We start from the raw sequence: 15381 nt of genomic DNA, 5'->3' as shown, positions 1-15381 counted from the left end.
GCAGATCCTCCATACCTCCAACTGTCCCAAATTACTTCTTATTGTCATGCTTTAGCTGACATCATCGCACCTGTCACAGTGCACGTATGTCCGGGTTTTCAAATGCTTTTGCGAGCAGGAATGGATGGCTTTATTTAGCTGCTGCAGGATGTATTTTCGGAAGCTGGCCTGGGTGATTTACTCGGAAGATGGAGTCTGGAGTCACTGGGAGAAGCTTTTTCAGAGTGAGTAAGCTGGTGTGTGTAATGCTGCAAGTTAAGGGGCTGTGTAGTAAAATGACTTTGATCAAGCTCAAACACTAAGCTTTATTATTAGCAAGCATCTTAAACCTCAAAAACAACTGCTAGGTCTCCTTTATTTTAATTACTTTTTTTTGTTTGTTTATTTTTGTAAATTATTGAGGAATTAGTCTTGTGAATGTCAGAGAGTTTAATAGTTTGTTGTTCAATGTGAGTGGTCCAAGAGGTAGCATACTTGCCTTTAGTGCACAAGGCTGTCAGTTCTCTTCCCACATGAGATAAATTGACTGCTGATGCTGCTTTGTACCATAAAGGGGTGGAGTAGCGTTTGGATGACTAGTAACTATGTACCTGTTGTTGGTTTGACAGGCATTACCTATTGCATATCATCAGCTCATGATCACATAATATTTGTTTATGCAACATAGGCAATTTATTCTTCAAGGGCATTAAGCACAGAATTTGTAGATAAAGCAATGAAATGCAAAGTTAATTGTCAGCAGTAACTTTTTCATTAGTTAGAGATCTCTTAAATGCATTATTATTCTGATGACTTTTACTTCTGCAGAGATTGTGCAAATTGAGTGATACTGATGGATAACAATGACAGCAGTCTGAGTGGCCCTTTTATGGTTGAAATGTTCTGAAATGGGTAGCCTTGACACTTGATTCATATGTTTTGTTTCACTGCCTACTGGAAAAAATGTTCAAAACTTCCGCCCAATTGCCCTACTCTCGCCAATATCAAAAATACTAGAAAAATGTGTCCACCACCAACTTATGCCTTTCTTAACTCAGAACCACCTCATAACACCACACAGCATGACTTCCGCCCTGGCCACAGTACCATTACTGCCTTACTATCCTTCTTAGAAACAGTAAATCGAACCCGGGATTCTGGATTACTAGTATCCACAGTACTGCTAGATCTTTCTAAAGCTTTTGACACCATCTCCCATAAGCACCTTCTCTTTCATCTCACCAACCTTCATCTCTCCCCTGATACCCTATCCTGGTTCTCCAGACAGATTTCAAGCTGTCAGGTGGAAGAACTCTACCTCCTCCTTCTTGCCAATACCCACCGGTGTTCCCCAGGGGTCCATCCTCGGACCTATGCTTTTCAACATCTTCATAAATAACCTTCACACTGTCATCCCCGACAAGTTATCCAATACGCTGATGACTCTACTTTAGTCTGTGCCGCCTCTAACCCACCTGAACTACTGACTAAAACCCAAATAGCTTTTTCCACTACTGAGAACTGGATGCACCACAACCATCTCTCTCTCAACTCTAAAAAATCTAAAATACTTCTTTTCCCTCCCCTCCAGGGCTTTCTCTTTTGACAAAAATGCTTTCAAAGTCCTAAGCCAAAGCAACACTGCTATAAAAGTGGTCCCTTCTGCAAAACTCCTTGGCATTACCATAGATGAACACCTTAAATTTGATATCCACATACAACAAAACATAAAGAAAACCCACCAAAAGTTAGGTATGCTCTATAGGAATAACCGCTTTCTCTCCAACTTCTCCAGGCATACTATAGCAACTACCTACCTCCTACCTTCTTTACTATATGGAGCCCCTCTTCTAACTAACCTGTCTTCTTCCAACACCTCTAAACTCGAATGTGCTATAATAAGATCTCTAAATTTGCAACTAAATCCAAAACCTCTACTCACCACTGCCTTACCCTACAATCTCTGAACTGGCTGGAACTCTCTAACCACCTAGACTATCTCCAAGTAACCACCGCTCACAAATTAATATTCTGTCCAGGTAAATGCCCAGCCTTAACAAACATCCTTCCCCCATACATCCCAAATAGATCTCTGAGATCTGAACACCAAAATGTAATCTCTATCCACAAACCCAAACGTCCAGCTGGCCAACTCCTTCTCTCTTTCACTCTAGGCAAAAAATGGAACTCTCTCCCTCCTTCACTTAGGACTATACCTAACTCTGAATCCTTCAAGACCCAACTTTTCTCACACCTGTCTACTAAACGTAAATGTTCCTGCTTTCACCCTACATAATTTAAATGAAATTTCCCCTCTGAGCTCTCCATACTCCTTGTTCCACGCTTCCCTACAACTATTTTCTTTTCTCCTAAAACAAACCTAAGCTAACATCCTCAGATTACGTAATTTCTCTCTCTTGACTCAAGTATGTAAATATTGTAAATATCAAGTAACCTCATTTATTTTTCAGACAGTTGAAACTTGTTCCGAATGTAAATACCTGTAAACTGTGTTATCTATTGTCTTTAATTGCGATTATAATATACAATTTATGCATTTGCTGCTCCTGATCGTATGAATTTATATATGTATTTTACCTTTGCATTATGTAACCTTTATTGTATTCGTGCTGCTTAAGGAGCTTTTCTCCCCGGGCCTCCACTGAAAATGGGCACATTCTGGCCCAGTGGACTTCCCCGGTAATCAAACTGAAAATAAAAATAAATAAAAAAATAAATAAATAACAAATGAATGCAATCAGAAAGGTGAATAAAAAAACACATGCATTTATACATGGTCCAAAAAATGTGTGCAGGTGACCCATGGTTTGAAAACAGCCCAAAGGTACACTTAAATCCACCACTTGCCAGATGCATTTTATATAAATGTGGGTATCAGTCCAATATCAATGAGTGTGAGTTTCAGGGACAGAGACATTTACTGTTATTCATGCTAAGTCTGTATTTATTGTGAGACTATACATATACTTTTAAGCAAATGGCTATCTGTTTGTGCTAAAAAATTGAAATAAAGCTTTTAATTGAAATCCAAATATCGGTGGCGGTGCTGCGGTAGCGTTGTCGCCTCACAGGTAGACGTTGCCCGTTCGATTCTCAGTTAGAGCATCTTCTGTGTGGTGACATGCGTGAATGGGCATTCCTTCGTTGAAGGTTGTGCGTTAGGCCCGGCAAGCCAGCACGTAAAAATCTACTGCCAATCATTAGCGGACTGGAGTTCCGCTGTGGGGACCCCTAACCGGGAAAAGCTGAAAGACACAACAACATTCTATAATATATAATTAAAGAATATAATCTATAATCTACAATTCTATAAATATTATAGAATAATATATATCTATAATTATTATAGAAGTAAAGAAGGAAATACTATGCACACTGACATGTTTGAATAGTGTTTTATGGTAACTGGGGGGAGAAAGAGGCAAGTAATGGGACACGAATGCCTACTTGGTGGGAACACTGTGGGAGGGGGGTTAGGGGGCTGATTCTTTACCTTCCCCCCAACAGGATACATCTGGTGGCTAGAGGTACTCAGCCTTAAACCCTGTACCTTGGGTACAGGTAAAAAGAACATAAAGTCCCTAGCCACCATCACTTGTGAATTTATGCCTCATATTTTTGTTCTGCTCCTCTGGTTTTCAGGAATGGTAAAACAACCTTTTATTTTAGCAATTTTCTAAGGTTATAAAATCAGTATTTGAAATGTGTCCCTATTTTGGGGCTGTATACCCCCATTACTGGCTTTGTTCTGTATTTTTGTGCTAAGAGGTTGAGAGCTATGGTGAGATGTGATAACTGAATTCACTAAATGATATGATAGCCATTTAAGTTTGTCTTGCAAGAAACTGCTGGCTTAGCTTAGTGGTATATTGTTCTGACTGTAGTGCACAGGGTTCAAGACTTGGTAGTGAAATACATGGTGGTAACAACATTTTATGAAAGCAACTTTCCAAAATTATACAAGCAATGTTTAAAATGTGTCCCTGTTTTATGGCCTTTTGCCCCCCCCCCCCCCAATTGAAAATAAGTTCAAGAAGCTGTGCAACATGCCTATGGCTTACACTACTGTGATTCTGTATTTATACATTGTGTGTAGAGGAAGACTGTTATCATGGAAATCTTCTGAACAGGGCAGTTTTGTCATTACTGGTGCATGCATTTTGCTTCATTGCCTACTGGAAAAATGTTCAAACAAATTTAAAATGCAACTGTGTGTGGAAGTAGACTGTTATTTATGGAAATGTTCTGAATATGGCAGTTTTGTCATTATTGGTTAATGCATTTTTGTTTCATTGCCTATTGGAAAAATGTTTAAACAATAAATTTAAAATACGCTCTAACTTAAGTCTAAGAAGTGTGCTGTATTATACAAGGAATACAATTTAATACAACCAGGAAGATGAATCAAGGAATGCATACATGTATGCATGGCCCTAAAAATGTGTCTGAACACAGTCCAGAGGAAAGTGTGAAAGTCTCAAAATCATGGGCAAATTTTAAGCTTTACTCTTGTTACCAAAGCAATGGATGAAGCTAAAAGTTACACCACATTACCATGACCTGGTCAAGCCTTTTGACACAATCCCCTACTCAGGTGTAGTACAAAAGATGAATAATATAGGAGCAAACACATCACCAGCTGCATTGCCAACTCAGGATGCAGGAGATCAAAAGAGGAGAAGAGACCAGTCACCAATGGAGTCCCCCAGGGTTCAGTGCTGAGACTTTTTCTGTTTGGCATATACATCTCAAAAGTAAAAGGAAATACCAAAGAGCTTTGGCCAGCTAAGTTTGAGATGACTGCAAGGTAGGAGAAGTTACTGAATCCCCAAATGACTTAACCATCATGCAGAAAGGTTTGTCCCAAATAACTGGTGTCAAAATCAGGACAATGCCCTCTGAGAACTGATCCAATTGTTTGGCATTTGGGAACTTGTGTGTACAGTGACCTAACTTTTGACCAACATGCGCCCAGAGTCATAAGAAAGCCTTTCTATATTGCACAGCTGATAAACAAATTGATTTTGACTAGATCTAGAGATGTTGTTGTCCCTCTTTACAAAGCTCTCATTATGTCAATCATTTTGTATAATGCCCACTTTGGCATGCATCTGCCCAGACCCATGCAACAACTGAAATACCTTCAGAGATCCCTTACTAAAAGGATACAAGTCCTAAACAATATGTCTTGCATGGACCACCTCAAAGATTTATTATTATACTCAGTATCCTACAGAGTGCTTAGAAGTGACATGTCTGTCATACAAAGCATCCTCTGACATAATACAGATGGACCTACTGAACATCAGCAAGTCAAATGGCACCAGAAATACTCAGTCCCGGTACCTAAACTGAATGTTGTGGAGAGATGGATATATATCACACAGGCTACCACTGTTCCAGAACAGACGATCCATAAAAATAAAGCAAAGCTCATCCATCCATATTCAAATGCAACTTGGATCTAAGGATGGATAATAGAAAATGTATTCCAGGATTTCCCCTAATGCCACTAATGGATAGAGGCAGTTCCTAAATGCTGCATCCCTTACATGGCCCCCTCAAATTATCTATGGTATGACCACAGTTGTTCTCACTAGGGCTAATATACAATTATCAGCCATGGGGATAGCTAAGACCAATCAGAAAATGTTAATTCAAACACCCACAGGGAATTGGCTAAACTTAAAATGTCCTCCAAGTGAACCTATGTTGTGGTAGCAAATAGTTATAAATAAATTACCCCTTTTAGTTCATTAAGTGCCCCTGTAACCCTACACCCCCCCCCAGTCTTTAACAGCTTCCGGTGCCTATGACAAGGTGGGAATATGCTGCCCACAATACACAGGCTTTGTTCCCACACCTCTAATCTTTAAACACAGAGCTTATGAGGTTAAACCAACTTGGGGGAAAGTAAATGTTTATTTCTCATTCTATCACACAGAAACAAATGCAAACAAGAAAGCATTATGGTGTGTTTCAACACCAAACCATAAAACATTCTTGACAATAGTAAACATTTTTGAATTGCAAGTCTAATACTTTCATGATATGCTGCAGACAACCAAATAAAATATACAAAGAATGGTCAACTAGTCAATTGACAGTGGCTAAATACACCTCCCTTTAATGCAATATCTTCACTGATGCATGTTTTTTCCTTTTATTAATAAATAAGCAAAACTGTCTTATTCTTCATTAACTGTTGTAGAAGATTTCACAGTTTTAAAAGACGTGGATTTATCTGACTTTACAGCCTTTGTTGACCTTCTTCCCTCTGTAGAAATAGTTCTGATTACAGATATGCCTCCTTTCACCCGACCTTTCTTTCTGAGCATTCTTTGCTGTGCCTTACGAATAAGATCTTCACGTCCTAGCTCTATCATCTGTTCCTCCCACGACTCAATCTCATTTCGGTAGCGTACTTGGTCATCTTCTGCTAGTTGAATATATAACTGTAAAAAAAAAAAAAAAAAAAAAGAACTTCAAACAAGTGGTTAAATTAAATCAATTAATCAATTTAGGGAGAAAAAAGGAAAATAAAGTACATAATCACAAATCTGGAAAAAAACACAAGTACGCATCAAACAGTTCACTACCTCAGTCCTTCAGACCCTACGAAAACACTACCAAGCAATTCATTATTTCTTACATAAACATCCTTTAAGTATATCCTTCAAGACAAAATGTATTACTTCCATACAATGAACTTCAAACTATGCAAACTGTACAGAGATGGACTTCTAAAGCTGCAGTGATCACAGAAGATCTTGGTTTCATACTGCTGTGCTCATTACATATTTTCCTCTCAAGCATGTTCTCGGATGTTTTTAAACCAACCACCTTCAACTTGTTCAAGATGGGTCACCCATATCTACCACTCTCCTTCCAACTCCTTTTGTTAGTGGGGCTATATTCTTAATACTTACAGTATTACTTCAATCCAATTTACTCAAACTGATATGCAAATCTAATTTATGTTCACTGTACTGCTAGAAGGTTTTCCTCTCCATATCTCCAAAACTGTATTTTTCATAATTAACACATAATGAAGGTAAAGTTGTGTAAAGAAATCAATGTAACAGTAGATGTCTTGATCCCATTTCTCTATTTCCATCAAGGTAACAAGCCCAGAAGGAGCCATGGCAGCAGGCTTCAACTTTCTTCAGATGTGAATACAACCGCCTCCCTGTGTACCCTTACTGGCTGAGATGCCAATCATTGTGCATGGGAAATGTGCCTGCACATCTAGACAGAAAGGTTGTGTAGGAAACTTACCATAATGGTAGGTATCCTTCTCTTCAATGTTGCGGTATTTCTTACAATAGGGATACCCTGCCAAGGGTGGCCCAATGTCCAGCTAGTATACCAAAGCCTTTTGCGTCACAAGTATGCTCCACACATACAGCGTAGGCATACATGTGACATCCGGACGTACCATCCTCAGAACTGAGAGCCCCAGTAGGAATGCCAGTCCAAGGATTAGAGAGGTAACTTAGATTATTCAGAAGAGAAAAGGACTAGGGGAGGAGGGAGGGAGTGAATACTGCAACAGTGGAGAGGAGGACATCTAACGTTATGGTAAGTTCTTACACCACTGTACTATGTTGACACCTTCAAGAAACTGTTTAGCCTCAGATCTAGGGGTCTATGTCATATAATCGAAGGTTCAACTCCGTGAACCTCCATTCGTCGAGCTGACAACAGCAAACCTTCACTTAAGCGAATGATTACATCAGAGAATTACTAAAACAGAAAATGGAATTAGTTGACCAACACTGTGACCGTCACACACTGCAGTATGTCAAACCCACCAAGGTGGGGGGCTGTTCCCCTTAACCCCCCACCTATATATACCAACTCAGATCGCATGACAGTGGGGAAAAGGGAAAATTTCCTGATGGTGGCCAACTAAGTCCATTCCCTGTTTTAGGCATTCGCTGATGTGAACGTTCTCTTTTGTCAGCTTGACAAACAGAGGTTTGTAGAGTTGAATCTTTGATTATCTGAAATAGACTCCAAATCTAGAAGCTAAAGAAGGTGCTAAAGGCAGACATGCTGACAAATGGGCCTTAACAGAAGAATATGCTAACCAAGCATGGAACAGTTCCATGTAGATAAGATAGAAGCAAAGGAATGTCCACAAAAAGTGGATCTAGGTTACGAGAAAGACACCAAACGGAAAACCTCTTCTATCTGAATAAGTGGAATTTCTCCTGCCTCCTGTAAGACCCTAAGCATGTCTTCAGAATCAAATTCTTATCAACTACAGTGTTAGCTGAAGCGTGGACAGGTGGGGATGAATGAGAGATCCCTTGTCTTGTGTGAGGAGGTCCAACCTTGTGAAGTAACTTGTGATGACTGCCCTTGGCTAGACGCAAAAGAGGAAGGAGCCAATGTTATCTGAGCCAAAAAGGGAGTCACCAGGAAAATTTTGGGAGCATCCTGTTGTATTTTGGACAAGACTTCTGGAATGACAGGAAGGGGAGGCAAGGCATAAACAAACATCCCCTTCCAGGAAAAACAGAGGACGTCTAAACCAGAAGGCAAGGGGCTCTGGCACAAAAAGAGGAAGTTGACTGTTCAGAGGGGGGAGGCAAATAGATTTACTTGAGGAGTACCCCACTGGTGGACAATATCCAGAAACACATCTTGTGAAGCATCCACTCGTGGGATTGTGTTATGGACCTGTTCAGTCTGCCACAATGTTCTGACCTGAAGGAATGTAGACTGCTTTAAATGTCACTCGATACTAGATAGCCAAGTTCCCACACTAGAAGTGCCAGCCTGCACAGGAGATATGAGCTTATCTCCCCTGCTTGTTGACATACCACATCACTGTGGTACTGTATGTAAAACCCTTGAGTGCCCTAGAGAGAACAGAGGGTAAAATGCTTGAACAGCCAACAGAAGAGCTCTCATCTCTTTGATATTGACGTGGTCTTTCTTTTGATGAGGTGACCAACGGCCCTGCACCTTTACAGAGCCAAAGGATGCCCCCCTTCCCATGTCTGAATCGTCTGTGAACAGCTCCAGAGAAAAAAAGAGGAGGCTGAAAGGGGAGCCCTGGATTGAGTGATAATTGTTGAATCACCTACTGAAGTTCCAGCTTGAGGCATGGAAAAAGAGGGACTAGGAAATAAAGGGGATGAGAATGCTGAAGCCAAACTGACTTGAGATACCATTGAAGTCTTCTCGTGTGAAGTTTGGCTAAAGGAAGCATGGAAATGGTGCAGACCACAAAACCCAGAGCTCTCATACACTCCCTGGCTGTGGTTGAGGCCAGTGGAAGACGGGATTGAAAGAAAGAAATTAGAGTTAAGGCCTTGGGAGGAGGCAGGCATGCCAGCAATGGAAGAATCTGGATCCTACACCCCAGAAAGACATGATCCTATGAAAGAGTCTGAAAGGACTTTTGGAAATTTACAGTGAACCCCCAGACTTTGCAGAAGAGTGATGGCCAAATGAAGATACTGCAGAAGAATCTCTGGAGAGGAGGCTTGAAACAGCAGATCATCTAGGTATGGGGCGACCTGTATCCCTCTTAGCCTGCAAAAAGCAATCACAGGAGCAAGGCATTTGGTGAATACCCTTGGGGCAGTAGAAAGGCCAAAGGGCAAAGCACAGAACTGAAAATGCCAGGAAAGTACAGTTTTGTACCTACCATAAATGTAGATGTTCGAGTGCTAATACAGCTGCAGTCGCGAAGAAGTGGGACAGTCACGCAAGCTGATCGGTCAGCTTACAGAGTTTATTGAACTTCTTACTCCACTTTGCTCAACGCTGATTGGCAGGAAACCTACTGACGCTGAAGTCACGTCCGAAGGGACCGAAAGGTTTGGGGCTTCGAAACACAAGAGGAAAAGACACAATTGTGGATCCAGCCCTACGTCGATTGATGATGCGGAACCGAATGGTAGCATTTTTGATCCTGCTAACACTCCGCTACTTTTGCTTCCTCCTGCTGAACAGAATAAAAACAGCTACGCAGGAGTTGCGACTAACGGCCGGGTTTCTAAGCCGAACACTTTGGATAACAATGTTTCAGGTACTGTTTCCACTTCCCCAAACAACAAAAATATACAGGACTGGTTGAAATGTCCTTATAGTTTCAATTTTGAACGCAATGAGGATGGTGCACCACTGGATGGTGACTCGTATGTTTTAAAAATTGAAAAATTATCAAGATTAATGTATAGATATAAAACGCTTGGCACTGAAAACTGTTACTTGATGGAATGTATTAAGCAAAAAATTGTACCTAAAGGGCTTAGGGTATGGAAGTACCCAAACAATGTAGAACCTGGTACTGTTTTTCACAAGGAACTTATTGATGCATTTAACAAATGTGGACTTGAGATTCTTAGGCTCATTATTAAAGAAAATAACAGGATTTTAGAGAAACTAGAACAAGAGATTTTGGTTTTAGATAGTTTTATTAAAAAAGATCTTTTTTTTGAAATTAAGCATGAAAGAGACAGGTATTATAGCCTTAGATTTGATACTGATTCTAAATGTAAAATGTTGGAACAAAGGAAGATTAATAAACTGAAAAGGGATATTGAGGAATACCAGAATAATATTAGTTACCCAAAGCCACCTTTTAAGAGATGGGAACATAATGATAGAATTAAGTTTAGTAAAGTAACTGGGTATAATAACCAAATGAGTACCTGGAGTGAGGAACAAAAAGTACAGTTTTGTACCTACCATAAATGTAGATGTTCGAAGATCCACATTGCTGCAGTCCTTACATATGGGTAGTCCGCTGTCCTCGGTCGGCCCGAATACCAAAGTATTAGGCTGACGTCGGTCAAGGCGCTTAAAACTGACATCAGGACGTCAGGGTACAAAAGCGCATGACCGACGTCATTTCCTCAGTCTTTTCTTGCCCCAGATGTCAGAAGGCCCTAACAAAAAAGGCCAAAGCCAAAAACCAGCAAAACCTAACCAACCACCCGTGCACTAACCATATTTACAATATGTACAACACAAACCACACCACCACCTTCAACAACAGAGGGAAGGAGGGAGGGTAATTGGACTGCAGCAATGTGGATCTTGAACATCTACATTTATGGTAGGTACAAAACTGTACTATGTTCTTCATCTCACATTGCTGCAGTCCTTACATATGGGTAGAATCCCAAAGCAGAGGTAAGGGAGGATGGCAAAACTATAAAGCAGTAGGAGCTGCCAACATGCCCTGTAAAATTGCAGTGGCAAATCCAGCCCTAGATTTAGAGTAAAGTGGAAGGTGGTAATGCTTAGAGAAAGTATGCACTGAACTCCAAGTAGCTGCTTCCAAAATATCTTTAGTAGCCACCCCCCTTAAAAAAGCTGTAGAAGTGGCAGTAGCCCTAGTGGAATGAGGCCTAATCCCAGCTGGAATCTCCTTACCATGATGGGAATAACAGAAAGCAATACAAAAACCAATTCACTTAGAAATAGTTTGTTTTGAAACAGGTTTGCCCTGAGAACCCAAAGCAAAAGAAACAAACAACTGCTGAGACTGCCTGAACCCTTTCGTTCTGCTCAAATAATAACGCAACTGTCTGTGTATATCCAAAGTGTGCAAAATCCTTTCCCCTTTATTTTGGGGGTTTGCATAATAAGTAGGCAAATGAATAGTTTGGTTTAAAGCCACACTAGAAACCACTTTAGGCATAAAAGAAGGGTTAGTACGCAAAGACACCCTATCCTTGTGGAAAATTAAGAAAGGCTCAACTGCCATAAGGGCCTGTAATTCAGAAACCCTTCTCGCAGAGGTAATGGCCAACAAAAAAGCAGTCTTCCATGATAAATATTTCAACTCTGCCGATGCTGCAGGCTCAAAAGGTTGTAAAGTGAGTTTCTCCAACACAAAATTGAGATCCCAAGCAGGAGTAGGAGCTCTACGTGGGGGTCTTATATTCTTTGCCCCTCTAAGGAATTGCTTAAACAAAGGCTGAGAAAATAATGGTGGGTCACAGTCATAGTGAGCAGAAATTGCTGCAGCATGAACCTTTATAGAGGAGAAGGACAAACCTTTGTCCAATAACTCAGCAAGGTATTGAAGCGCAACACTTAAATTAGGTTTAGAAACATCAAAGTCCTTTGCAGTACTCCAAAATAAAAATCTCCTCCATTTATCTGCATAAACTTTCCTCGTGCTAGGCCTTCTGGCCTCCAAAATAACATTCAAAACTTGTTGTGGAAGCTGAGACCCTCCAGGGTTTAAAACAGAATATGCCAGGCTGTCAGATGTAGAGAATGAAGTTTGACATTGAGTAAATGACTGTTCTCCTGAGACAGCAGGTGAGGAATCAAAGGCAAAGGCCATGGAGGCTCCTGTACCAGACTTCTCAGTAATGGGTACCAGTGCTGTCGAGGCCAATCTGGAGCTATTAAAATCATGTTTGGCTTGTCCTGTCTGACCTTCAGCAGTACCTTTGGGAGGAGAGGCAGAGGTGGAAAGGCATACACGTGAAGATTGCTCCAATTGAATGAGAGAGCATCCACTTTCCAAGCTGTGGGATGAAACCTTTTTGAGCAAAACTTTGGCAGCTGGTAATTTAGTGGAGAAGCGAACAGATCTATGTCTGGAGTTCCCCATAACACTGTCAATCTCTGAAATACATGAGGATCCAATTTCCACTCGTGGGGATCCATAATTTGTCTGCTCAACACATCTGCTAAGGAGTTCTGTGCTCCTGGCAGAAACCTTGCCTGAAGATTTAACTGTAAACTGAGAGCAGTCTCCCACAAAATCATTGCTTGTCTGCATAGAGGATAAGAATGCGTTCCCCCTTGCTTGTTGATGTACCACATGACAGTTGTGTTGTCTGTTTGAATCAACACCTGCCCTGGAAGAAGTAAATCCTTGAAAGCTATCAATGCAAATTGGACTGCTAACATCTCCTTCAAGTTGATATGTAGATGTTGAAGTCTGGCAGGCCACGTGTCTTGTACCCATTTTCCATTTAGATGAGCTCCCCAAGCTTTGTCTGAGGCATCCGTCGTTAGAATCTGACTCGCCTCTGGCCGGGTCACAGAGAGTCCCTTGTTTAGGTGACATTCCTGAGCCCACCACAAAAATTCCTTTTGAATGCAAGGTATTATCTGAATGACAGTGTCCAAATCTTGGCAGTGCTGTGTCCATACATTCTTGAGATACCATTGTAGCTTCCTCATATGCAGTTTGGCATTGGGAAGTACCAGAATACAAGATGCCATGAACCCCAAGGCTTGAAGGACTGTCCTTGCAGTCAGCCTGGACTGACGAGACAACTGGTGGAAGTAAAGAGAAAGATTCTTTTGTTTGTCCGGGGTCAAAAAGGCCATCTGGGATGCTGTATTCAGTCTCACACCCAGAAAGCACATGTCCTGAGAGGGTACTAGACTTGACTTTATTTCGTTCACAGAATACCCCAGGCATCTTAACACTGCCATCACATACTGTAAATGATGAAGAAGTTCGTCCTTTTCTTGGGCCAGAATCAGGCAATCGTCCAAATAAGGATAGATCTGTATACCTCTTAGCCTGAAGAAAGCTACCACTGGAGCCAGAACCTTCGTGAACACTCTGGGCGCAGTAGATAAGCCAAAGGGCAATGCAGAGAACTGATAATGTGAAGTCCCAGCCCGAAAACGCAGATACTTCCTGCAACTGGGCCTGATGGGAACATGAAGGTAAGCCTCCTTGAGATCCAGTGTCACCATCCAGTGATCTTTGCCCAGCAGAGGTAAAAGCTGTTGTAACGTCAACATTTTGAACTTGGGAATGTCCAGATATGTGTTGAGGATAGATAAATCCAAAATTGGTCTCCACGTGTTTCCTTTCTTTGGTACTAGAAACAGGCGAGAATAAAATCCTAGGCCCACTTCTGGCAGAGGGACCGGTTGTATGGCCCCTATCTGAAGTAGTAGAAATTTGTTTGCGCGCCTCTAGTCTTTGCTGAGGAGGAACGTCCGGCATGCCTTTGAAAGGAGGCAAGGTATGGAAATAAAACTTGTAACCCTGGTGTATGATATCCAATACCCATTTGTCTTGGGTAACCAACATCCAATTTTCCTTGAAGAGTGCTAACCTTCCTCCCAAAGGTGCTGCCAGGCGAGAAGGATCTGGCAGCTGAAAAAATAGGTCATTGGGCCTGTTTACGAAAGGACTGGCCCCTGCCCTCACCCGAAGATTGTGCAGGTGAACTCCCTGTTCTAGGCCTGAAAGAACTCTGAGCTCTGCCCCTACCACGTCTAGATCTACCCCTAGACTGGGAATCATAAGAAGGATACGTCCACCCCTTAGCAGGCCAATTCCTACTAAACTTCGGAGGCTGAACTTGCAAAAAATCTTTAACAGCCTGCATAGACTTAGCCTTGTCTTCCATTTTCTTCAAGACTGACTCCACAGGTGAACCAAACAACACATCAGACTGCAAAGGAACATCCAAAATCCTTGTCTTAACATGGTCAGATAAATTCTGATCCTTCAGCCAGGCGTGCCTGCGAAGAACTGAGCCAGTGGCAGCCACCCTAGACGAGGCCTGTACAGCATCAAAACCACACTGTAAAGAATGCTTACCCACCTGTTCAGAGACATGCACCAAATCTTGCAATTCTTTACACTCAATGCCTTCCGCCAGAGCATCCACCTTAGACTTCAATTGAGAAAGAAGAAAGTTTTGATATTTCAACATATGAAACTGGCAATTCAAAGCCCTCAAAGCCAAGGTAGAAGATGTATAGACCTTCTTTCCCCATCTATCCAAAGCTCTGGCTTCCTTATCTAGAGGAACCGGATTTTTTACAACAGAGGCCTTGACACCCTTAGGTCCCTGACTAATAGTTTCTGGGTCCGCCCTAGGACTCTTATAAAGATATTTATGAGCCTCAGGCACCCTGTAATACCTATCCGGTTTAACAGGAGCAGGAGGCAGAGAATCGGGGTTAAGTGAAGCCTCTGCAAACACATCTTCCACAACATCCAGAACAGGGGGTATAGCCAAGGGCCTATGCTGGAGTAACAGCAAAAACTCCCTAAGCCTTTTCCTAGAATCAGAGAAGTCCTGACCTTCCCACTTAAAATGTTCCCTCATAGAATGAAGTGTCTCTGAAAAAGAAAAATCCTCTGGAGGAGAAGCAGAAGGAGTGGAATCATCTGCATCAGAATCAGAATAAGGAGAGTACTCCTGTAAGTCTTCAGCTGAAGACTCTGAAACATCCGAAGCCTGCTCAAAACTTCCCAACTCTGGCTCCACCCTAGGCCTCTTATCAGGAGGGGGCAAAGAACCTCTAATCAGAGTAATCAAATCTTCTGCCATTTTAAGCATGTGCTTCTTAGGCACAGACCCTGCTGAACTAGGAGTGACACCAACAGAAGCTAAAACTGGCCTGCCTCTGGGA

The 15381-nt window shown here is 41.6% G+C and overlaps 1 protein-coding gene across 1 annotated transcript in view; it reads right to left on the bottom strand.

Annotated features, from left to right (window-relative positions):
- Window positions 1-6100: 6100 nt before the first annotated feature.
- LOC122789203 overlaps window positions 6101-15381 on the bottom strand; it is a 1548683-nt gene continuing 1539402 nt past the window's right edge. The window contains exon 12 of the mRNA XM_044056474.1: window positions 6101-6455. Within this exon, the coding sequence (XP_043912409.1) occupies window positions 6189-6455 (267 nt within the window). The 3' untranslated portion in view covers window positions 6101-6188. The remainder of the gene's footprint in view (window positions 6456-15381) is intronic.

The sequence above is a fragment of the Protopterus annectens genome, chromosome 14.part0 (genome assembly GCF_019279795.1).
Source record: "Protopterus annectens isolate FY-2018-M chromosome 14.part0, PAN1.0, whole genome shotgun sequence".
In the NCBI taxonomy this organism is placed as follows: domain Eukaryota; kingdom Metazoa; phylum Chordata; order Ceratodontiformes; family Protopteridae; genus Protopterus; species Protopterus annectens.
The sequence above is the reverse complement of the archived record's forward strand: the minus strand, read 5'-3'. Positions and strand labels throughout refer to the sequence as shown.